The following is a 24,262-nucleotide window of genomic DNA, read 5'->3' on the forward strand; positions in this document are numbered from 1 at the left end:
ATTTCATATTTTTTAGTTTTCCACATTTTCAATTTTTAGCATAATATTCGTTTACTATAAATTAAAAATTGATAAATTAAATTGGACAAGTACAAGAAAAATAAAAAAACAAAAACTCACAATATTATAAAAAATATAAAACTCACAATATTCCGTTATAATAAAAATTCGAAAATACTATTTCGAACAAATAATTAAAAAATACTTTTAACTCAAAAATTTTAAATTCAATATTAAATATTTTAGTTTATAATATTAATTCAAAAATATCAAAATATAAGTTTGAAAAAATATTTAAAAATTCATTTTTAACAAAAAAAATAAATTAGAAAAAATAAAACGACAAAAACCGTTACATTTAAAATAGCGTCCTCCGACAATGTTTCATTGCATTAGTTGCAATGAAACAATGTTGTAGGGGCTGCCGACCACATGTGGTTGTGGAAGGGCACCCTTGCATATATATGTGTATATATATGCATATATATATATATGTATGTGTGTGTATATATATTAATGGAATTGATATTTTTTATGAATTTTTGATATTCTCTTATGCTGTGATTAATGATATTTGTAAATTTTTTTATGTGTTCGGGTTTATTATTCTCTAATAATTAGTTATCAACGTATTATTGGATGCGTACTAATAAATAAAAAAAATTCTACATATATTAATATAGATTTCAAAAATTAAAAATAATTCCTACCATTTAGGAACATATTTGAAATTCATTTTTATTATGTAGCGTTACTCTTGGTGTAATCGGATCCTATTATCTCAACTTCACTTGTATCTATCCCGGTCCCAATGAAAAAACTGCTGATTAGCTCACAGTGGGGCAAAAACGAGGGACCATGTCCCGGGACATTCAGTGGAAGTTTTGTGATGACTCAGCAGACAGATACACTTCTTATCTGTTTGGGACTGGGGACTTGGAGTTTCGATTTGGATTTAATTTTATTTTGCAGCAACTTGTATATACTTTATTATTTAATTCTGAATCAATATCAAAATAAATAAATTCATACTACTAGATTAAAGTAAATCTGAACCTTATCCAAACAGTTGAAGATAAATCAACTCTTTTCCAGGCAATAGTAATAATTTAAATGGATAAAAACATAAGATTATACCTTTTCAATTGTTAACATTTAAAATGAAATATTTGACACATATTTTAAGATTTTTATCTAGTATAATTATATAAATTATTTTTTAAATAAATATTAAATATTTAAACTATTATTCAGAAAAAAAAAATTCAAAATAAGTTATACAATATAGACAAGCCTTTCAACACTTAATTTCAAATGTTAATAATTAAGAAACTGAGAAACTATCACTGACATTATTGTTAATGTAATTAATACAGCTAAATCACATATTGTACTTGAGTTCAAAAATATGGTTGCTAGAGAGTTGAAATGCTTAATTACACATTACAAACAGTGACACACACGCTTGGATTGTAAACAGTGACACACACGATAGTATAGGATTTGAAGAGACAGAGATAGAGAGAGATGAAAGAGATCAGAACTTCAAGCTTAGAAGCAAAGGTAGGTTTGCAAGTTGAGGATTTGTGGGATGTTCAAGAACCTCAGCTTAGTCCTTCTGAAAAGCTTAATGCTTGCTTTGAGAGCATCCCTGTTTCTTCCTTCCCTCATTCTCCTAATACTCAAGGTATGTCATATGTGTATCATACTATCATGTATGTGTGTGTCTTTGAGAGAGCAGAGAGAGAGAGAGAGTGTCTGAGAGACACATATAGATAGAGAGATATAGAGGGAGAAAGAGAGATAGAGAGAGGTACAGAGAGCAGAGAGATAGTGTTAGTCTTTGTGTGTGCGTGTGAGAAAGGGAGGGAGGGAGGGAGAAAGAGAGAGAGAGAGGGAGGGAGGGAGGTGTATACCTGCCTCATGCAGATTTGCTACATTTGATGAATGGATAAATGTATTTTGATAATTTCTTTGGATGGTTGGAGAGAATTACATAAGTATGAGTAATGAGTTGCATTTTTTATTGATACTGAGCTGATGATCAGACATCTGCAATTTGTTGAATATTTCTTTAAAATCAATTTATGTTGTTATTCTCAGTAATTGAGATCAACTCAGATACTAGTGTTGCTGAAGCTGTCAAGTTAATGGCCCAACACAATATACTCAGTGTTCCTGTTGTGGATGTTGATGCGCCGGAGAATGCTACTTGGATTGATAGATATCTTGGCATCATAGAGTTTGCTGGCATTGTTGTATGGATTCTGCATCAGGTTCGTAACTGCATAATTGTCAAGTACAACCAGACTCTCTACATTTCTATCAGTCAAAACATGTTTATCCGTATCTTCGTAAATAGCTTTATATTTAATCCCCCTGTTTCAAGTTTACATCTTGTTTTCATAATTCCTGATCACAGGGTAACAAAGTCGAATCTTTTGACTAATTGATTACTGATATAATTTATAGGAGATAGATAGTTACCCGTGGTTGCTAATAAGTACTACAGGAAGCACAAGTTCTATCTCTAACTTAGTCTTCCATTTGATAATATAAATAATTAAAGAAATTGTTTTCAGCAACAAAATTCTATCTTTCCTTCATTACTGTAAATAAAGCTAGTTTACATGAGTTATATTTCCAATCTCTTGCAGTCAGAAAAGAAGGACGGATCAGCACACACTGATTTTATACCTGAATCAGAACCAGCTATGAGCTCTGCCATTGCAAGAGCAGCTTCTGGAATGTCTTCTCCAAGATATAATGGTGTGAACCCTTTTGATGAGGCCTCAATCTCTGGAGGTTTTTTTGTGGCTTTGACTAACTCTGAATTTTACAAGAATGCCAAGGTTTGTTAAACTTCTATATATACCTCAGTGTAATGTAAATCACTCTTTCCCCATTTGTATCCTACTTTACTTAATCTCCAACTACGCAGGTCGGGGATATGTCAGGGTCATTTCGTTGGGCACCCTTTCTTGCTTTGCAGTCTTCAAACTTATTTTTGACTATGCTTCTGCAGCTATCAAAATACAGAATGAAGAGTGTTCCCGTGGTTGATCTTGGGGTAGGAAAGATCGAGAATATTATAACCCAGTCCGCTGTTATTCACATGTTAGAGGAATGTGCTGGTCTGCAATGGTTTGAAAGTTGGGGTACTAAAAAACTTTCAGAACTTGGTCTTCCTCTGATGAAGCCTAATCGCGTTGTGAAGGTACTATCACTTGCAATACATATGCATTTATCTTTATGATTCAATAGGTAAATGACCATGATATATATTCTCTGTCGTGTAAGTAAGATTAAGGTGGGTTGGTTTAAATCTGGTCAGGGCTTTCCCGAAGCTAGCTAAAACTATGATTCAGGGTTGAGAAGGATCATCGGTTATAATATAATGCACAGAAAACAGCCGTAGTTACCTCAGATACTGGTTGATTCCATAATGTTTTTGCTATAATGAGTTGGGAACACACCACTTTTTGGTTCTTTGATCAGTATCTGGACTGCTGGACATATAAATTGATGAATTGTAATTCTTTTTCATTCACTTGTTCTCGAATACAGATCATGTACTTATAGGTATGTACAGGCTGCTAAATATGGAAAAACAAACCTACACTAACTAATTACAAAAGACCTGGCTAAGATTATGGAAATACAGACTTTATGCGAGAGATTGATTCTAATCACAGATTTTACCAATTAACCTTATTTACAGCTCATGCTAACACTCCCCCTCAAGTTGCTGCATGAATATCTTCAGTGCTCAACTTGTCTAAAGCGCTATGAAACACCTTGCTTGAAATACCCTTCGTAAGAATGTCGGCCAATTGTTCTTCTGATTTAACGAATGAGAATTGGACTATATTGGCCTCAAGCTTTTCCTTAATAAAGTGTCTATCTACTTCAACATGTTTTGTCCTATCATGTTGAACTGGATTTTGTGCAATTTGCATAGCTGCTTTATTGTCACAAAACAATCTCATGACCGAGTCAGATGAATAACCAATTTCCTTCAACAATTCCTTTAACCATAGAAGTTCGTAAAGTCCTTTAGCCATGCCACGAAACTCAGCCTCAACACTAGATAATGCAACCACTTTTTGTTTTTTACTTCTCCAAGTGACTAAGTTGCCTCCGACGAATGTTAAATACCCTGAAGTAGATTTCTATCAGTGATGTTTCCAGCCCAATCGGAGTCTGTGTAACCATCAATTCGGAGATGTTTATTATTTTTTAACATAATACCTTTTCCAGGAGATGCTTTTAAATATCGTAGGATTCGAGTGACGGCTTCCATGTGCTCTTCACCAGGATTATGCATAAACTGACTTACCAAACTCACAGCATATGCAATGTCTGGTCGCGTATGTGATAAATAAATTAATTTTCCAACAAGTCATTGGTATCTCTCTTTATTAGTGGGCATCTGGTCTGGATACTCTCTTAACCTGTGATTTTGGACTACCGGTGTCTCTGCTGGTTTACAGTCAAGCATACCGGTCTCAGCAAGTAGGTCAAGTACATACTTTCTTTGCGAGAGAAATATTCCCCGATTTGATCGAGCCACCTCGATTCCTAGAAAATATTTTAGTCCTCCAAGATTCTTCATTTCGAACTCAGCTGCTAGATATTTTTCAAGATTTGCGATCTCCTTCTCATCATTCCCAGTAATTATCATATCATCGACATAAATTAAAAGAGCAGTTACAGACTTTCCTCGATGTTTTAGAAACAGAGTGTGGTCTGAATTACTTTGTTTAAATCCGTACTTCTTCATTACCAAAGTAAACCGCCCAAACCACATCCTCGGGGATTGTTTCAGGCCATATAACGATTTCAATAACTTACACACTAATCCAGCGTGTGAGCCAGTAAAACCGGGTGGGATGTCCATGTACACTTGCTCTTCAAGATTACCGTGAAGAAATGCATTTTTGACATCAAATTGGTGAAGTGGCCAGTCTAAATTTGCAGCGAGTGATAGCAGTGCCCTAACCGTACTCAGCTTTGCCACAGGTGAAAATGTCTCTTTATAGTCAATGCTGTATGATTGTGTGTATCCCTTTGCAACAAGTCGTGCTTTGTACCGATCTACTATTCCATTTGCCTTGTACTTAATAGAAAACACCCATTTACAGCCTACTGTTTTCTTCCCCTCTGGTAGTGGTGTAAGATTCCATGTATCATTCTTTTCTAGAGCTCCCATTTCTTCAATTGTTGCACTCTTCCATTTTGGATCATTCAAAGCCTCTTGTACTGTGTTGGGAATGCGTTCATTAGACAATTTGTGCACAAATGTCTTGAGTGGTGGTGACAGCTTCTCAGTATTCACATGATTAGCAATCGGATATTTTGTCCTTCCTTCTACATGTTCTGCTGATTATCTATTAGGTGGCTTACCATGATTATACCTGAAAGGCAACTTGTAACCAGTAGAATAATCTTTAGTATCAGAATTATTTAAAGATGGTACCTCAAGATTATTCTCTGAAGAAGACATATCGGTTGATACTGGAACGAGAGGGGGGTGGTCTTGTACATCTTCTATGTCATTGTTCTCCTCCAAAGGCATGTCTCCATTTCTCGTCTCACCCACATCGTTTCCCATTTCATTCACCAATTTTACTAGAGCCATACTTTCAATATTTGTCACATCCATATTTATCACATGTGTCCTGGAAGCACGACCAATTTTCCCAATCATGATCATTGGAGATATTCTGATCTTTACTAGAAATTTCCCCCTAAAGAGAAGAATACCGATCTGGTTCCTGAAAAAAGTATTCATTTTCGAGAAATGTAACATCCATTGTCGTGTATAAACGCCTGGTAAGAGGATCGTAACATCGATATCCCTTCTTATGTTGTCCGTAGCCCAGAAAAATACATCTTGCTGCACCTGGATCCAGTTTACTTCGTTGATTTTTGTGTAGATAAACATAAGCCACACATCCGAATATTTTTGGCGGAAGCATAAGTATAGAAGGGAGAGAAACATGATGTGAGAGAACTTGTAATGGTGTTTTAAAGTTCAACACCCTAGATGGTATTCGATTTAGCAGATAAACAGCAGTAGTAATTGCATCTGTCCAGTATTGTTGAGGTGTATTTGACGAGGTTAAAAGTGCCCGGGCTGTTTCAAGTATGTGTCTGTTTTTTCTTTCCGCTATGCCATTTTGTTGTGGTGTTTGAGAGCATGTTTTTCATGTTGTAATCCATGCATTTGAAAGTATTCTTGCATTTCTTTATTATCATACTCTCCACCATTATCAGAACGAAGGATCTGAAGTTTAGCTGAAAATTGTGTTTTAATCATAGCATGAAAAGACCGAAAAATACCAAATACCTCACTTTTATTTTTCATTAGGTACAACCAAATCATATGTGTGCAATCATCCACAAAAATCATATACCATCTAAAACCAGTTGAATTTGAAATGGGAGCAGGTCCCCATACATCCGAATGAACTAACGTAAATGGTGTCTCGTATTTTTTCAAATTTGTTGGATAAGAAACTCGATGACTCTTAGCTAAAATACATGATTTGCATTTGAGCAATGTAATGTCTAGGTTGGAAAACAAACTTGGAAACATATGTCTTAGGTATGGAAAAGACGGGTGCCCCAGTCGGTGATGCCACACCCAAATTTCTCTTTCTTTAGTACTACTCTAACTAGCAATGTTCGCCTGCCCAACACTGAAGTCATCCATGTAGTACAACCCCTCTCGTTTAGTACCACGACCAATAATCTTCTTAGTGAGAATATCCTGAAATAAACAGAATTCAAGATAGATTAGAACACAACAATTTAATTCCTTAGTAGCTTGTCCTATTGATAATAATTTATTCGATAGAGCAAGAACAAGTAATGTATTTGGTAGAGAAAAAGAGGACGAAACAGCCACTTTTCCGGCCCCTGTAAATGGATATTTCACACCATTTGCATTTATAATGCATGACCTCCTTGGTTGGGTTGTTTTAGGGAAGTCTTTTGGATCAAAAGTCATGTGGTCAGTCGCTCCCGAATCAATTATCCACTTACAATTACCTGAGTCAGTGTGGACAAGATAGCAATTAGCAGCAGCAGCAGTTGACATATCCTCTTGAGTAATAAGAGAGAGATGAGGTTTGGTGGATAATGAAGGAGTGTTCTCAGCATTAACAAGTGCAACCTGACCACTTTCACGTTTTTTCTTTACCTTAAGTTCCTGCCACCAATCCGGATATCCATGTAGTTTGAAACAAGTGTCTTTAGTATGTTTTGTATTCCCACAGTGTGCACAACCTTCATCACTAATCTGTGCTTTTGATCTCATTGAAGCATCTGGTCTCCCATTTGTAATCATGCGAAGTGGAGTTTGTTGTGGTTTTCGTCCACCTTTCGGTAACATGACCATGCTAGATGTGGTTTCCTCTTTTGTTAATATTATCGTCTGTCTAAGATCTTCCCGACAGACATAGCTATAGGCCTGTTCAACCGTAGGAAATGGTTGAAGTTGAAGCACATCAGCACGAATTCTATCCAAACGATCATCAAGTCCGTCCAAAAAAATATAAACTCTATCTTCCTGTATCATAGAGTTGTATTTTTGTATATCATCTTCACATTTCATAGGGTTTGGCCGTCTAAAATCGATCTCTCTCCACAGGCCTTGGAGAGAGTTGTAGTATGTCTCCATTGATCTGCCATTTTGTCTGAGCCTGATCACCTTCCTTTTAATGTAATAACCCCAATTTTTGAGAAATTTTGAAACCCTTATGAATAGTGTTTTTGCTAAACGAGAAAACTTTTCATGCCACACTATGTAGGGGTTCTGTTATGGATATTCTGAGATTTTATTAGTACTCTATATGGTATATAAGAGTATGTAAAGATCGTCAGAATCCAATTCCGAACACTTTGATTTTTCCCGGAAATCCACTAGATACGGAAAGAATTGAGAAAAAGGTAACAGGATAAAAAAAGGATTTAAATTAAAGGATTATAGGAGAGGATCATAAAAGGAATATAATATATTGAGAAAGGTTAAGGGAACCTAAGTAATAAGATCCCGAGTATGATCCCTCAAACGATAAACGAGAACGAAAGATAAGCGAACCGTAAAACAAATAAGTGACCAAGAGACAAGCTTGTACAAGAAGCCAGGGATTGTGACATCATCAAACCACAAGGTGTGGACAAGTGGGAGCATTATGACATGTGCAAGGTGACATAGGCATGACAAAAAAGGAAGGAATTGTTGGATGATTGTAAACCACACAAAGTTCAAGGTTAGAAGGGTAATTAACCAAAAACAAAACCAAAACAACCTAGCTAGCCAAAACAAATCAAAGCAAACACAAAATTTTTCATTCTTCAAAGCATTGCTCTCGGCTTTTCATCTTTTTCAAAGGAAGAAAAATCAAAAATCAAGTTCCAAGCATTGTTAAATCACAAGGTAATTATCTAAGCTTCCTTGTACATAGATATGGATATGCTATAAGTTTAAGCTCCTAATTCCTTCCCAATCTCTTCCAATAAATCAAGGAAGAAGATGGTGAATAGTAACCTTCAAGAAATAACTTTAGTTTTCTTGAATTTTTATGAAAGATTAAGGTTATACAAGCAAGGATCAAGGTTCTTTAGGCATTCAAAGTTCTTGTGTTGTGTTAAAAAGCTTCAAGGAAGGTATAATCTCTTAACCAAGCTTTGTTATTGAATGTTAAGAGCATAATATGAGTATTGTAGTTCATGAGAGGCTTGATGGTTGTGTATGTAGAGATTAGTGAGTTTTGGGATGTTGTTGGATTGGTAAATGTTGTTGTTTTGATTAAAAGAACTTAAGTATGATTAAAGTTAAGCTTAGGCATAAGTATGAATGATTAAATTGAATTGGTTGGGGTTGTTATGATGTGATAAGGATGGATGTTGGTTGTATGTTGGATTTGAGGTTGATTTGGGATGGTTTTGAATGGTTTAAAATATTGGAAATCGCGTAAACATAGCCGTCGTAACGTCCGATTTTCTTTAGACTGTTTTTGTGCATAACATTAGGACCCGAGAACCCCCTTCTAAATTATGACAATTGCCATGTCTAGATAGATCATGTTACGAGCTTCGTTTTGATATGTAGTTCGTTCGATTCCGATGCACGGTTTAGGAGAAACGACCGTTTCAAGTAACGGCGTTTCGCGAACGAAACTTTTCCCCTCGCCTTACTTTGAAACATAGGTTAAAGACCAAAAAGGGTTAATTAATGTATGAAACATTTATGGTAAGTGTGTTAGGCAGTTGGTAAGACACTCGCGAAGGAATCGCCTTAAAACTCGTAAAGGTTAAATTATTAAAAATGGTGGAGCCGAGGGTACCCGGGTGACTTAAGCAAATCAGTAAGCGCAAAACGAGCGTTAGAGTCTGAGTTGGTTAGAGTATAGATTTACAAGTGACTTTGGTTTAATTCCAACTTACTTGTTGCTTATAGGTTACCAGACTCGTCCCGAGCCATTCGTAACCCCCAGTCGCTCAGGCAAGTTTTCTACCCGTTATAACTGTTGTTGTGATGAATATATGTATATGCATTATCTTGCGATAGATGCATGTTGGTTAATTAGCAAATGTTGCGATATATTGAAGCATGCTGATATGGTATATATATGCATGCCTGTTTCGTATTCTTGCCATATATATCTGTTGGTTCAGTTGATAATACCTATGCTAGAGAATAGTGGTAACTTGCATATATCCTTAGTATAGGGACCCAAAGGTGAAAACATTTTCTAAAACCGGGAGTCGAGGATCCCGAGTAGATTTTATATATATATATATATATATTTATATATATATATATGGTTATAGTTTTCAAAACTATTAATCGAATAAGGTTTATTCGATAACTTTATTTTATTAATGAATATTATCTTGAATATTCATTCGAGGACTTATGACTCCTTTATATTATTTATTGAATATTACTTGGATATTCATTTGAGGATGTATGACTCCTTTATTTTATTTAATGAATATTATTTATAATATTCATTCGAGGTATTATGACTCCGCTTATTACTGAAATATATTCTTTATTTTATTAAAGAATAAGGTGTTAATAATCAAACTTATTTTCGATTATTCAAATAAAGATAATACTTTCATATAAGTGTATCTTTGGTTATTTAATACTCGTTTCAAGTATAAGTTTTAAAACTTCTACTTCAATTATTTTTATAAAGATTATTCTTTATGGGAATATTATTTAAATAATAATATTCAGATATTTTCTAATATATCGGGACTGATTTATTTCATTAAATCAGCTTTACTCCAAACATTCTTAAAAATGTTTTCGAGTCTTCAAAATGATTTTAAAAGTTAGAGCGGATCCCAAAACTCGTTTTCTGATTTAAGATCTTCCTTTCGAAGGAGACTTGAATATTCGCTCAAAAATCTTGGGGATCCGGCTCTGTGGTGTATTTTATATTCGCAACATGGTTGCTGTTTTGAGAAAACAATTTGATTACTTGCCCAATGTTCGGGAAGTAAGTCCATCTGATTGAGTCGGCATAAGCGACAGGCCGGGGTACGGTCTATAAAGTGTAAGTGGCTGGGTGGCAGTCCATCAACGCGTGAGTGGCCGGGTAACGGTCTAGCGCGAGGTCCTAATGCGGCCAGGGTGATGACCGGTGAGGAATTCATCCATCTACAGTAGAAAAGGTTACTTATTGGTATCTTTGCCTGATCAGCAAGATATCTGGTTTATGCCAAAATTCTTTTCCTTCCAAATTCATTGGATATTGCAACTCTGTTCATACTTTACATGACAGAGGTTTTCAGGAAATGTATGGGAGATATATATGAATATATTTATATATCGGGACTTAATGAAGTATCTCGTAACTTCATTATTTATAATGATATTCAAAGATTGAATCTATTCAAATCTTGTCTTGTAGTCTCATCTATGTGATGAACCTTTGAAACTGATTATAACTTAAACGGGGGTAGTTCAAGTAGTATTTGGGAAAGATATAAGTATTTTGGGGTATCTTGTAACTTCATCTTTTAAACTTATATCTAGTTAATGATTATCTTATGCATGACAAAGATTTTCAGAAAAATGTTGAGACAAGGTTAGATATATGAGATCACCTTGCAACGATATTTTTATACAGTTATACACTGGAACTCTGTGTATATTATGCATGGAAGAGGACTTCCAAGATTTTGAAAAGTATATATGTATATATACTGAATATTTTGCGACTTCATCGCATTAAGATATCAAACTTGGTTCATTTCTTTTGACCAAGACTTTCATGAGTACTATGAGAAGGCTCATATATTGTAAATCATTATACATATTATTTTGGTGGGCTTGCTGCTCACCCTTGCTTTATTTCTTCATCACACAACAACAGTTAGGAAAGATGGCCAGACTCCAGCAGACCCAGCGCAAGCGCGTGGGAAGCGTCCCGCGTCTTCCCGTTGATGTTGTAGCTGCTATAGCTGCAGAGGTAGATCTATTGTAGATCAGACCATCTACTTTTGAGAATCAATTATGTATAATTATAACTTGTGGCAGATAATGGCAATTAACTGTAAATTTATCAAGAAATCATTTTGGGTTGTAATAACTTTTAAATTGTGGATTCAAAGACTTGTACTTATTTAAATTTCATCTCTGAGACTATAACGGGTTGTGGTGTGTGTTAGTGTGGGGTCACAGCATAAGGTTATTATTATTAATTAAGTGAAGTGATATTGTGGAAAGAAAGACCGTGACGACCCGGATCCCCGACCCCGGATCTGGGGGTGTTACAGAAATGGTATCAGAGCTAAGCGTTATAAACCTCAGAGATGATGGGACGTTAAGATAATAAGTTCACTAAGATAATAAGAACTCTTGCCAAGTTCATAGTCGGGCTACCTAACGTAGTACTGACAGTTAAAACCCTTATGGGAACCCTTATAAATATCGTGATAGGAGCGTAGTTCGTTATCGTATATGGTAGCGGGACTCCGAACCCTGAGGTTGAGGAGCAACATCGCGATGATATTTTATTACTAATTGGAGATCGGATTGTGGATCCGATAGAGTGTCCTAATGCAGGACCGGATGATGTTGATATTGAGAATTTAGCGGTTGAGGATGTTGTCCTAGAAGGGATAGTTGTTGAGGAGGATCCCATGGAGGATCCTGACAGGATTGGATAAAGGACCACTGATGAATTGATGACCATGGTTTGGTCGACTACCAGAGGTAGGATTGGCCGGTCACTACCGGAGGTTCATTCAAGTTGTAAAGATAGTATCCCCTTTAACGCGGCTTACTCGTAAGACTGAGAAGTTCGAATGGACAGAGAAATGCGAGAACAGCTTTCAAGAACTGAAGCAGAGGTTGGTGATGGCCCTTATGCTGGCGTTGCCGGATGGAAAAAGAGATTTTGTGAAGTATAGTGACGCTTCGCACAAGGGCTTAGGGTGCGTGCTTATGCAGCACGGTAAGGTAATTGCGTACATGTCAAGACAATTAAGGTAATATGAAATTCGATATCCCCGCTCATGAGCTTAGGCTCGTGGCAATAGTTTTACCCTAAGGATTGGAGGCACTACTTGTATGGAGAGAAGTGCGAGAATTACCTAAGCCATAAGTGCTCTAGTACATTTTCACGTAGAAAGAGCTCAACATATGCCAGAGGAGGCAGTTAGAGCTAATCAAGAATAATGATTGGGAGATTCTTTATCATTCTGGGAAAGCCAATATGGTGGCTGATGCCCTTAGTAAAAAGGAGAGACTCAAGATGATAATGTCTTTTGGAGAGTTTATAAGAGATTTTGAGAAAATGGAAATAGAAGTGAAGGTAACCGGAGCCGGTACCGAAAAGCTGTTTGAGATTGCAATACAGCCCGAATTATTGGAAAAGATCATATTGTGCCAGAAAAAGTTATGAATGAAGGCAGGGAGCCAACAATTAGATAAAAGATTAATATCGAGAAAGATGATAAGGGAATAATGAGGTATTCCTATAGAATTTGGGTTCCGAAAGTTCAAGAGCGTAAGGATGAGAACTTAGATGAGAGCCATAGTTTGAGGAATAAGATTTAGAGTAAACCCTGAACGTGATAGTCAGGGAGGTCGCCATCAAGATAGAAGGAACCCATGACATAATGGAGTGGAAAATGAGGATTTTAAATTAAAAGATGACCCCAATTATGGGGAGTAGGATGAAACATTTCATACTAAGGAAACAGAAAGTCGAGTAAGGAAAGGAGACCCGAGACGGTACTCCTATACGGCAATTCATGGACCTGTCTAAAAAGAACTTAGACTATTATCCCCAACCACCACCCTGAGGAGACAGTGCGGTGAGAAATTCTTTCAGGACCTTTAAGTCGCTAAGCTCTCAGAGTTCCATGGAACAAGCTGACCCAGCCGAGGCAAGAGCCTGGCTAAAGGAAATATAGGAATTATTTGAGATTCTAAATGATTGACGAATCACAAAAGACTATTTTTGTCACTTACCCTCCTAAGAGAGAGACCACCCGCTGGTGAAAGACCAAGAAAGTCACGGAGCCAGAGGTTATGATAAACTGATTAAAGTTCAGCCAATTATTTTCGGGAAAGTAATTCCCAAGGTTATGGAGAGAGTGTAAAAGCTTTAGAGCCAGAACAAAGGCAGACGAGTATGATGAATTGTGAATTTAAGTTGTAAAAGTTGTCAAGATTCGTTCTAAGGGCACGAATCCAGAATGACGGGATGTTTGAAATCAATTCTTATGTTGTGTTGGTTCATGAAATAATGATAAGAGAAAGGAAAATAAATAGAAATTGAAGTGGAAAGGAATATAACGGCAATAGAGTTTGAGGTATGATAAGGGAGTTGGGTATGAGGAAACCCTAACGACTCGTAGCAATAGAAATAGAAAAGTATGCATTCGTCGGGATGAGGGTGATTCACCATAAGTTAAAATTGATGGTTGAGGGCATAAGAGATACATATAGTTTATCCCCTGTAAGTTGGGAGGATTCGAGGAAACTTTGAGATAATTCGAAGGATAAATAATGAGACGCGGATAGACTAAGGGGATAAGGAAGTAAGAAATTAGGAAAAATTGGATAAAGGAAGTGACCTTCAAGAAGGTGAAATGTAAGACCGGTGGCTTGATACCCAGAAAGGGAGACGCCAGGTATGAAAGATATCCCAACATTGAGGTGACTGTTGAGATAAACAACAAAAGTAAATAAGGAATTATTAAGAAGAAGTTCACGTTGAACATGACCAATATCTTCCAGAACATCCTTGTTATCGTTACCAAATTAGGCAAGACAAGCGGATAACCGTTGTTATCTTTTGGAGGCCATATGGATTGACCTCAATTTGAATAAGGATGCTATTATGAAGTTAGGTATAGACTATCGAGGTGGGAATGATGAATATGATAATCTATCAAGGAAATATGACTTGATTTATTCGTGGAAGGATGCAGGTACCTTTTAAAGGTGGAATTAAGGATAGAACATTGGTAACTTAAAATGAATCCTAGGGGACTGCATAAAGGTTGGCATGTCACCCTTAATAGGGACATTATGAGTTTTGACAGTATGATTGGGAAAGGGTTAAGGTAACAACAACCTTTAAGAATCAGTGGAGAAATTTTGCAGAAGTATATAGACAATGGTTCTACTATTAGTAAATGGTATTGTGATATGCCCTGTATCTAGGGAATACAGGAGGAACGATTGAAGGATAACCTTAGAGGTTTTATAAGGAAAAAGGTAATATTCAAAATTCTCAAGAATAGAAATGTGGATAAAGGAAATATGACGTAATTATAATGATGCCAAGTGGGGCACGTGTTAAACCAAGAGAAAGTATGGATCGAACCAGTAATGGTCGAAATTGTTCAGGGCAATTAGGACTTAAGATAAAAAAAAAATGTTCTAAGTATGATTGAGAGTCAGTCTTGACAGTGATTAGCCTCTAAAGAATGAGGCAATAACTTATGGAAAAATGGTGATATTTTTTTTTCCCATCTGATTTTAAGGAAAACATCTTCACTCAAGCAATGATCGGAAATAAGGTAGAAAATTTATTTGGAGGTGGTTAAAATGACATTGACTGTAAGGAAATTTTACTATCAGGAAAGGCCAAAGAGGTGGCCGACACTTTAAAGGTAAGTGGATAATTATAGGCGCGTGTGCCAAAAGAATACAGTGATGATGGTTAAAAATGTGAAGATTGAATTATGGTTTGGAAGATTGACATTCCTTCTGATGACTGTGCAATACCCAACCGTAATAGTAGTTGGTAAAGGTTTAATTCGTGTAATCGCCATGAACGGGCTATCTATCTTAGAAGGTCCTATCTTGAGATAAGCCAGGACCATGTTTCAAAAAGGACTAGATGAACCCTTGAGTTAATTCTTCTATTTAGGGCGTATGATTAAGAATGGTATTAACCTGCTATCGTTGCTTTGATTGAAACTCTTCTGCACTTTTATCTGCTTCATGTCATGTATGTATGTCAGGATCAGGAGTGTTCTTCATGAATCAGGAATGGTGATTATGTTACCTCCTTAGAAGGATTTGATACGAGATGTATGGACTCTGTATGGTTAGCTATTAAGACTTCAGGGAAAATGAATGACTACAGTGGGTCAGTGGTGGACCATAGTAAGGCAGCAATGATTCTGCGAGTAGTGAGCTGATTACAACCATGAGAGTTGTATTGGAATGGGTGTTGAGATTGAGTACCACTAATCGGGTCGTGGTAGTGTATAAGTTATCATTGATAGACTAATTAAGTAGAGTATCTACCTGGTGAATAATTATTCTTTCTTATCAATAGAGAGTCGTATTATTATACGAGGAAGGTTGCGGTGCAAGCATAGAATTCTAGTAACGATGATGTATAGAATGAGATCCCAGATTCGATTTTCGATGTCGAGGGAGTTTCAAAGGTGATTATGTATAAGCTCGAGGAAGAGCATGGGTCCATAGAATGATGGACGGAATAGAAATATTTAGGCATGGGAAATGCGATACTATAATACTTGATGTTGATATAAATACATATATGTTTTGTTCTTCTATGACAAACCTCTATAGTTCAGAGGTAGATTCCAAGCCAGATATTTTATGGCAATAAAATTTTTTATGAATATACAATTCTCTTCAGTTCGTTCTTTTCTCTTCTTTTCATTTCATGTAAGCTGAGAAGAACAACCCTTCCAGAAAGGGGAGGTATTGCCGAATGACTATCTATCTGTGTGATAGAAGCCTAGTAGGATACCAGCTATTGTTTAATTGCTTGTCAAGTACTAAAGGCTGGCCACCTTCTGTACTAACTAAGCGATATAACAAGTGTTCATGATCATAGTGATCTCTCAACAAATTCCTTTACTTCTATATGAAGGATTAAGCTTCCAAAGATAGAAGCAGCTAAAAAGGAGTAGTAAAGTTATGGTGGTATTCAGAATGGAAACACGTTCATGATACTAAGGTTGACGTGGTTATTAAAAGGTTATAGAACACTAACGAGCAAAAGTGTAACCAGTATAATATTATGTACGGAAGATAGCAACGACTACGAACTGGAAAAGGATGGGTAGTGAGAAGCAAAAGATATAATGCTAGAAGCTATGATGAGAGCCGGTGCAATAGACTTGAAAGAATTTGGAATGATCACTTAACGCAGATTAAGTTATCTCACGATAATCGATCGTATGTTAGTATCGAGGTATCGCCTTATGAGATCCTTGAGGGAAGACAATGTCGATCTCCCTTATGTTAGGATTAAGTTGTAGAGCGCAAGATGCTCGGACCCGCAGTTGTCCAAAGGACCAGGGATATAATAGATCTAATCAGAGGACGGCAGGTAGTAGCCCAAGATGGACATGATAAATATGTTGATTTGACACGAAAGGACAAAGAATAGGAAGTAGGGGACCTAGTGTTGTTATAGGTATTCCCTTGGAAAGGAAGGATGAGGTTCGGAAAGAAATGAAAGCTAAGTCCACGAATTGTTGGACCCTTGGATATATTAAGACATATTGGGAAGTTATCATATGAGCTAGCCCTAACCCCGAACATGTAACAAGTTCGTAACGTGTTTCACGTATCAATGTTAAGGAAGTGTAATTCAGATGCCAGATAAATAGGGGCATATGAGCGCATAGACATGCAACCCGACGTAACCTATATGGAGCAACCAGGAAGGGTTATAGAGTGAAAAGGAACAAGTACTTAGGGGAAGGATTATCAAACTAGGCAGAGTTTGGTGGCAGGACCACAATGTGGGAAAATTGACTTGAGAGTTAGAAAGTGCAATATTAAGAAGGTATCCCCATTCATTTCTATCTGATTCCGGGACGGAATCCTTTTAAGGAGGGGAGACTGTAATAACCCCAATTTTTGAGAAATTTTGAAACCCTTATGAATAGTGTTTTTGCTGAACGAGAAAACTTTTCATGCCACACTATTTAGGGGTTCTGTTATGGATATTCTGAGATTTTATTAGTACTCTATATGGTATATAAGTGTATGTAAAGATCGTCAGAATCCAATTCCGAACACTTTGATTTTTCCCGGAAATCCACTAGATACGGAAAGAATTGAGAAAAAGGTAACAGGATTAAAAAAGGATTTAAATTAAAGGATTATAGGAGAGGATCATAAAAGGAATATAATATGTTGAGAAAGGTTAAGGGAACCTAAGTAATAAGATCCCGGGTATGATCCCTCAAACGATAAACGAGAACGAAAGATAAGCGAACCGTAAAACAAATAAGTGACCAAGAGACAAGCTTGTACAAGAAGCCAGGGATTGTGACATCATCAAACCACAAGGTGTGGACAAGTGGGAGCATTATGACATGTGCAAGGTGACATAGGCATGACAAAAAAGGAAGGAATTGTTGGATGATTGTAAACCACACAAAGTTCAAGGTTAGAAGGGTAATTAACCAAAAACAAAACCAAAACAACCTAGCTAGCCAAAACAAATCAAAGCAAACACAAAATTTTTCATTCTTCAAAGCATTGCTCTCGGCTTTTCATCTTTTTCAAAGGAAGAAAAATCAAAAATCAAGTTCCAAGCATTGTTAAATCACAAGGTAATTATCTAAGCTTCCTTGTACATAGATATGGATATGCTATAAGTTTAAGCTCCTAATTCCTTCCCAATCTCTTCCAATAAATCAAGGAAGAAGATGGTGAATAGTAACCTTCAAGAAATAACTTTAGTTTTCTTGAATTTTTATGAAAGATTAAGGCTATACAAGCAAGGATCAAGGTTCTTTAGGCATTCAAAGTTCTTGTGTTGTGTTAAAAAGCTTCAAGGAAGGTATAATCTCTTAACCAAGCTTTGTTATTGAATGTTAAGAGCATAATATGAGTATTGTAGTTCATGAGAGGTTGATGGTTGTGTATGTAGAAATTAGTGAGTTTTGGGATGTTGTTGGATTGGTAAATGTTGTTGTTTTGATTAAAAGAACTTAAGTATGATTTTGAATTGGTTGGGGTTGTTATGATGTGATAAGGATGGATGTTGGTTGTATGTTGGATTTGAGGTTGATTTGGGATGGTTTTGAATGGTTTAAAATATTGGAAATCGCGTAAACATAGCCGTCGTAACGTCCGATTTTCTTTAGACTGTTTTTGTGCATAACATTAGGACCCGAGAACCCCCTTCTAAATTATGACAATTGCCATGTCTAGATAGCTCATGTTACGAGCTTCGTTTTGATATGTAGTTCGTTCGATTCCGATGCACGGTTTAGGAGAAACGAACGTTTCAAGTAACGGCATTTCGCGAACGAAACTGTTCCCCTCGCCTTACTTTGAAACATAGGTTAAAGACCAAAAAGGGTTAATTAATGTATGAAACATTTATGGTAAGTGTGTTAGGCAGTTGGTAAGACACTCGCGAAGGAATTGCCTTAAAACTCGTAAAGGTTAAATTATTAAAAATGGTGGAGCCGAGGGTACCCGGGTGACTTAAGCAAATCAGTAAGCGCAAAACGAGCGTTAGAGTCTGAGTTGGTTAGAGTATAGATTTACAAGTGACTTTGGTTTAATTCCAACTTACTTGTTGCTTATAGGTTACCAGACTCGTCCCGAGCCATTCGTAACCCCCAGTCGCTCAGGCAAGTTTTCTACCCGTTATAACTGTTGTTGTGATGAATATATGTATATGCATTATCTTGCGATAGATGCATGTTGGTTAATTAGCAAATGTTGCGATATATTGAAGCATGCTGATATGGTATATATATGCATGCCTGTTTCGTATTCTTGCCATATATATCTGTTGGTTCAGTTGATAATACCTATGCTAGAGAATAGCGGTAACTTGCATATACCCTTAGTATAGGGACCCAAAGGTGAAAACATTTTCTAAAACCGGGAGTCGAGGATCCCGAGTAGATTTTATATATATATATATATATATATATATTTATATATATATATATGGTTATAGTTTTCAAAACTATTAATCGAATAAGGTTTATTCGATAACTTTATTTTATTAATGAATATTATCTTGAATATTCATTCGAGGACTTATGACTCCTTTATATTATTTATTGAATATTACTTGGATATTCATTTGAGGATGTATGACTCCTTTATTTTATTTAATGAATATTATTTATAATATTCATTCGAGGTATTATGACTCCGCTTATTACTGAAATATATTCTTTATTTTATTAAAGAATAAGGTGTTAATAATCAAACTTATTTTCGATTATTCAAATAAAGATAATACTTTCATATAAGTGTATCTTTGGTTATTTAATACTCGTTTCAAGTATAAGTTTTAAAACTTCTACTTCAATTATTTTTATAAAGATTATTCTTTATGGGAATATTATTTAAATAATAATATTCAGATATTTTCTAATATATCGGGACTGATTTATTTCATTAAATCAGCTTTACTCCAAACATTCTTAAAAATGTTTTCGAGTCTTCAAAATGATTTTAAAAGTTAGAGCGGATCCCAAAACTCGTTTTCCGATTTAAGATCTTCCTTTCGAAGGAGACTTGAATATTCGCTCAAAAATCTTGGGGATCCGGCTCTGTGGTGTATTTTATATTCGCAACATGGTTGCTGTTTTGAGAAAACAATTTGATTACTTGCCCAATGTTCGGGAAGTAAGTCCATCTGATTGAGTCGGCATAATCGACAGGCCGGGGTACGGTCTATAAAGTGTAAGTGGCTGGGTGGCAGTCCATCAACGCGTGAGTGGTCGGGTAACGGTCTAGCGCGAGGTCCTAATGCGGCCAGGGTGATGACCGGTGAGGAATTCATCCATCTACAGTAGAAAAGGTTACTTATTGGTATCTTTGCCTGATCAGCAAGATATCTGGTTTATGCCAAAATTCTTTTCCTTCCAAATTCATTGGATATTGCAACTCTGTTCATACTTTACATGACAGAGGTTTTCAGGAAATGTATGGGAGATATATATGAATATATTTATATATCGGGACTTAATGAAGTATCTCGTAACTTCATTATTTATAATGATATTCAAAGATTGAATCTATTCAAATCTTGTCTTGTAGTCTCATCTATGTGATGAACCTTTGAAACTGATTATAACTTGAACGGGGGTAGTTCAAGTAGTATTTGGGAAAGATATAAGTATTTTGGGGTATCTTGTAACTTCATCTTTTAAACTTATATCTAGTTAATGATTATCTTATGTATGACAAAGATTTTCAGAAAAACGTTGAGACAAGGTTAGATATATGAGATCACCTTGCAACGATATTTTTATACAGTTATACACTGGAACTCTGTGTATATTATGCATGGAAGAGGACTTCCAAGATTTTGAAAAGTATATATGTATATATACTGAATATTTTGCGACTTCATCGCATTAAGATATCAAACTTGGTTCATTTCTTTTGACCAAGACTTTCATGAGTACTATGAGAAGGCTCATATATTGTAAATCATTATACATATTATTTTGGTGGGCTTGCTGCTCACCCTTGCTTTATTTCTTCATCACACAACAACAGTTAGGAAAGATGGCCAGACTCCAGCAGACCCAGCGCAAGCGCGTGGGAAGCGTCCCGCGTCTTCCCGTTGATGTTGTAGCTGCTATAGCTGCAGAGGTAGATCTATTGTAGATCAGACCATATACTTTTGAGAATCAATTATGTATAATTATAACTTGTGGCAGATAATGGCAATTAACTGTAAATTTATCAATAAATCATTTTGGGTTGTAATAACTTTTAAATTGTGGATTCAAAGACTTGTACTTATTTAAATTTCATCTCTGAGACTATAACGGGTTGTGGTGTGTGTTAGTGTGGGGTCACAGCATAAGGTTATTATTATTAATTAAGTGAAGTGATATTGTGGAAAGAAAGACCGTGACGACCCGGATCCCCGACCCCGGATCTGGGGGTGTTACATTTAAGGTCATAAACTTGTGATGTATCAGTGCCGTCGAAATATGTTGTAGCAATAGCATCCCATACCGCCTTTGCGGTTGGAAATCTGATATAGTTTTCCAATTAGTTTTGGGTCCAAGGAATTTATTAACCAGCTTTTCACCACTGAATTTCCAGTTCTCCATTTTATGAAATTAGGATCAACTTCTAATGGTTGTTGAAGGTCTCCATTTATGTATCCCAATTTATCTTTAGCAGAGATATACATCTCTGCTAAACTTGTGATGTATCAGTGCCGTCGAAATATGTTGTAGCAATAGCATCCCATACCGCCTTTGCGGTTGGAAATCTGATATAGTTTTCCAATTAGTTTTGGGTCCAAGGAATTTATTAACCAGCTTTTCACCACTGAATTTTCAGTTCTTCATTTTATGAAATTAGGATCAACTTCTAATGGTTGTTGAAGGTCTCCATTTATGTTTTCCAATTTATCTTTAGCAGAGATATACATCTCCACCACTTGGGACCAGATTCCGTAATTTTTACCATCTAATTTGATGCCGATTGGTGTTCATGAATTGTTGAGGTTGTTGCGTGCCTCAGTATTTGTGATATACTCGATGTCAGGTCTGCAAGTACTGAAGGATCTGTTTGAGAATTTCCGATGGATGGATGTTGTGAAGGGGTATGGTCATCTGTTTGTGATTTTTGTGTAGCGGGGGTATCATCTCCCATCTTACACTGGTTTCTAAGATATTATTGTGAGAAAAAGAATGGAGTCCGCAGGCCCTAGGTTCTTGGCTCTGATACCATGATGAATTGTAATTCTTTTTCATTCACTTGTTCTCGAGTACAGATCATGTACTTATAGTATGTACAGGCTGCTAATTATGGAAAAACAAACCTACAATAACTAATTACAAAAGACCTGGCTAACATTATGGAAATACAGACTTTATGCGAGAGATTGATACTAATCATAGATCTTACCAATCAACCTTATTTACAGCTCATGCTAACATAAATGAGGACGTGGTCTGAACATTAATGCAATGAACAGAAAGGACACCATGTCTCATGGTACCTGCTTGATCTTCTTCCTTTTCCTATAAACATATGATTCCGTAATTTGACGGGGTGTCCTAACTTTTAAAGCATTACGCATGGAATCCTAAACAATATGTGAATTTCTAATGAGTGACAATGTATCTTTCTTATTGATATGCATAGCTAGACATACAGATAGCTTAACCCCGAAAACATACCTAAGGCTTGTGCATATTAGCTTCAAATTTATGGAAAAGTTATGTGGTTTGCTTCCGACTGAACTATTATAATTCTATCCTTCTGCTTTAAGGTGTGCGAGGATGAGCCAGTGCTGCAGGCTTTTAAGCTAATGAGGCAGAAGGGAGTAGGCGCAGTACCGGTGGTTGAAAGTGGTGGAGGCAAAGCAATTGGAAATATAAGCGTTAGAGACATTCAATTCCTTCTGCTTGCACCTGCTATCTATAAAAATCACAGGTTTTTCACTAAACTTTTGCATCTCTTGATCAGGTATAATTATTTTCAGTGTCGTGTATGTGGCTAACTGCCAGTATACTGAAGAATGCCAGTAGACCTAGTGTATGTGCACCGTTTGATTGGTTACCTGTGTTGTGTATATGTGCACCTTTTGATTGACTACCTGTGTTGTGCATGTAGCTTTAAGATATATCTGTATCTCTTATAATCTAGCATCATCCTTTTATCACGCTGTTTGAAATACCGAACATAAACTGGAAGCAGACAATTTCCAGCAGCAAGTTGGCTACTGCTCGAGTAGATGTTTTCAGTTTTTACATACTACTGAAGATGATAATGCTGATCATTTGCACTTTGTCAAACCTCTTTACCGATATCTGCAAAAAGTGTGATGACATCTGTTGACATGTTTCATCAAACTAATTATGTAAAGCTACGAAATACTCATTTAATTGTATCATATTCATGCATCACTACTACAGATCTATAACAGCCAAGAGCTTCCTCTCTGCTGTAAGAAGCTATCATGAAGAGCATCAAAAGTCTTCTCCAATATTAAGTGATGTAGTCACATGCACAAGAGACGATATGCTTAAAGAAGTAATTATGAAACTCGATTCAATGAAGATTCATCGGATCTATGTTGCCAATGGTGATGGAAAACTAGACGGTGTGATAACTGTAAGAGATATCATTTCAAAGCTAGTACACGAGCCTCGTGGTTACTTCGGAGACTTCTTTGATGGAGTATTACCTCAACCAGTCAACAACAGGGTCTAAAGGTTTGAATCTTGAAAAGAAGAGCTAATGGGATCTTTAGTTTCAATTAACCTCCTTTTTGTTGTATGTTTACAGTATATTTCTCTTCTTCCAACAAACTATTAGCTTGTGTAACCAGAAAAAAGAATGATCTGCTGGAGTTGGGTGTAAGTTAGGACAAAGCTTATTGTAAATAATCTAAATGTGACATTGTTAGTCGTAAGTCCTGAATTTCGGATCAGGATGAGGAGAAAGTAAGTTTCATAACTTCAAAGTATGCTCCTTGTGTTGTGTTTCATAAAATGCTTATATGAACTCTCAGCTTAATTAGCATTGTTAATGACTGCTTGACTACTTATTTCGACTTGCTTATTTTGTTTAGAATTAACTCTGGATTATGCCATGTGACAATTATTCCGTAAAAGGCCTGGGATTAAGGGAAATGCTTGTCTTCATCTAGGATCCCTCAGGATTATGGTATGTTACAGCTAATATTTTGCTTTTTAGTCCTGCAGGGGGGGGTTAAATTTTGAACAACAGATTTTCCTCCCGGAGGGACAATTGACAAACAAATAT

The 24,262-nt window shown here is 36.2% G+C and overlaps 1 protein-coding gene across 2 annotated transcripts; it reads left to right on the top strand.

Annotated features, from left to right (window-relative positions):
• The first annotated feature begins 1,345 nt into the window (after positions 1 to 1,345).
• On the top strand, positions 1,346 to 23,963 carry LOC141723789 (SNF1-related protein kinase regulatory subunit gamma-1-like). Of its 2 annotated transcripts, none has more exons than XM_074525679.1 (6): positions 1,346 to 1,687; positions 2,104 to 2,276; positions 2,658 to 2,852; positions 3,026 to 3,217; positions 22,764 to 22,927; positions 23,410 to 23,963. In XM_074525679.1, the coding sequence occupies exons 1-6, from the start codon at positions 1,528 to 1,530 to the stop codon at positions 23,705 to 23,707; spliced, it is 1,182 nt and encodes a 393-aa protein (XP_074381780.1). In that variant the 5' UTR covers positions 1,346 to 1,527; the 3' UTR covers positions 23,708 to 23,963. The 2 variants fall into 2 exon arrangements, with proteins under 2 accessions (XP_074381780.1, XP_074381779.1); XM_074525678.1 differs by having other exon boundaries at positions 1,349 to 1,687; positions 2,942 to 3,217.
• The last annotated feature ends 299 nt before the right edge of the window (positions 23,964 to 24,262 follow it).

This window comes from Apium graveolens, chromosome 5, assembly GCF_009905375.1.
Source record: "Apium graveolens cultivar Ventura chromosome 5, ASM990537v1, whole genome shotgun sequence".
Classification (NCBI taxonomy): Eukaryota; Viridiplantae; Streptophyta; class Magnoliopsida; order Apiales; family Apiaceae; genus Apium; species Apium graveolens.

What these genes read in the sequence shown, in the direction of transcription:
- LOC141723789 (XM_074525678.1), top strand. Translation starts at nt 1,528, where the DNA reads ATGAAAGAGATCAGAACTTCAAGCTTAGAAGCAAAGGTAGGTTTGCAA. An exon ending in TCATTCTCCTAATACTCAAG is followed by an intron (nt 1,688 to 2,103) that starts GTATGTCATATG and finishes TGTTATTCTCAG; the next exon opens with TAATTGAGATCAACTCAGAT. An exon ending in AGCCTAATCGCGTTGTGAAG is followed by an intron (nt 3,218 to 22,763) that starts GTACTATCACTT and finishes TTCTGCTTTAAG; the next exon opens with GTGTGCGAGGATGAGCCAGT.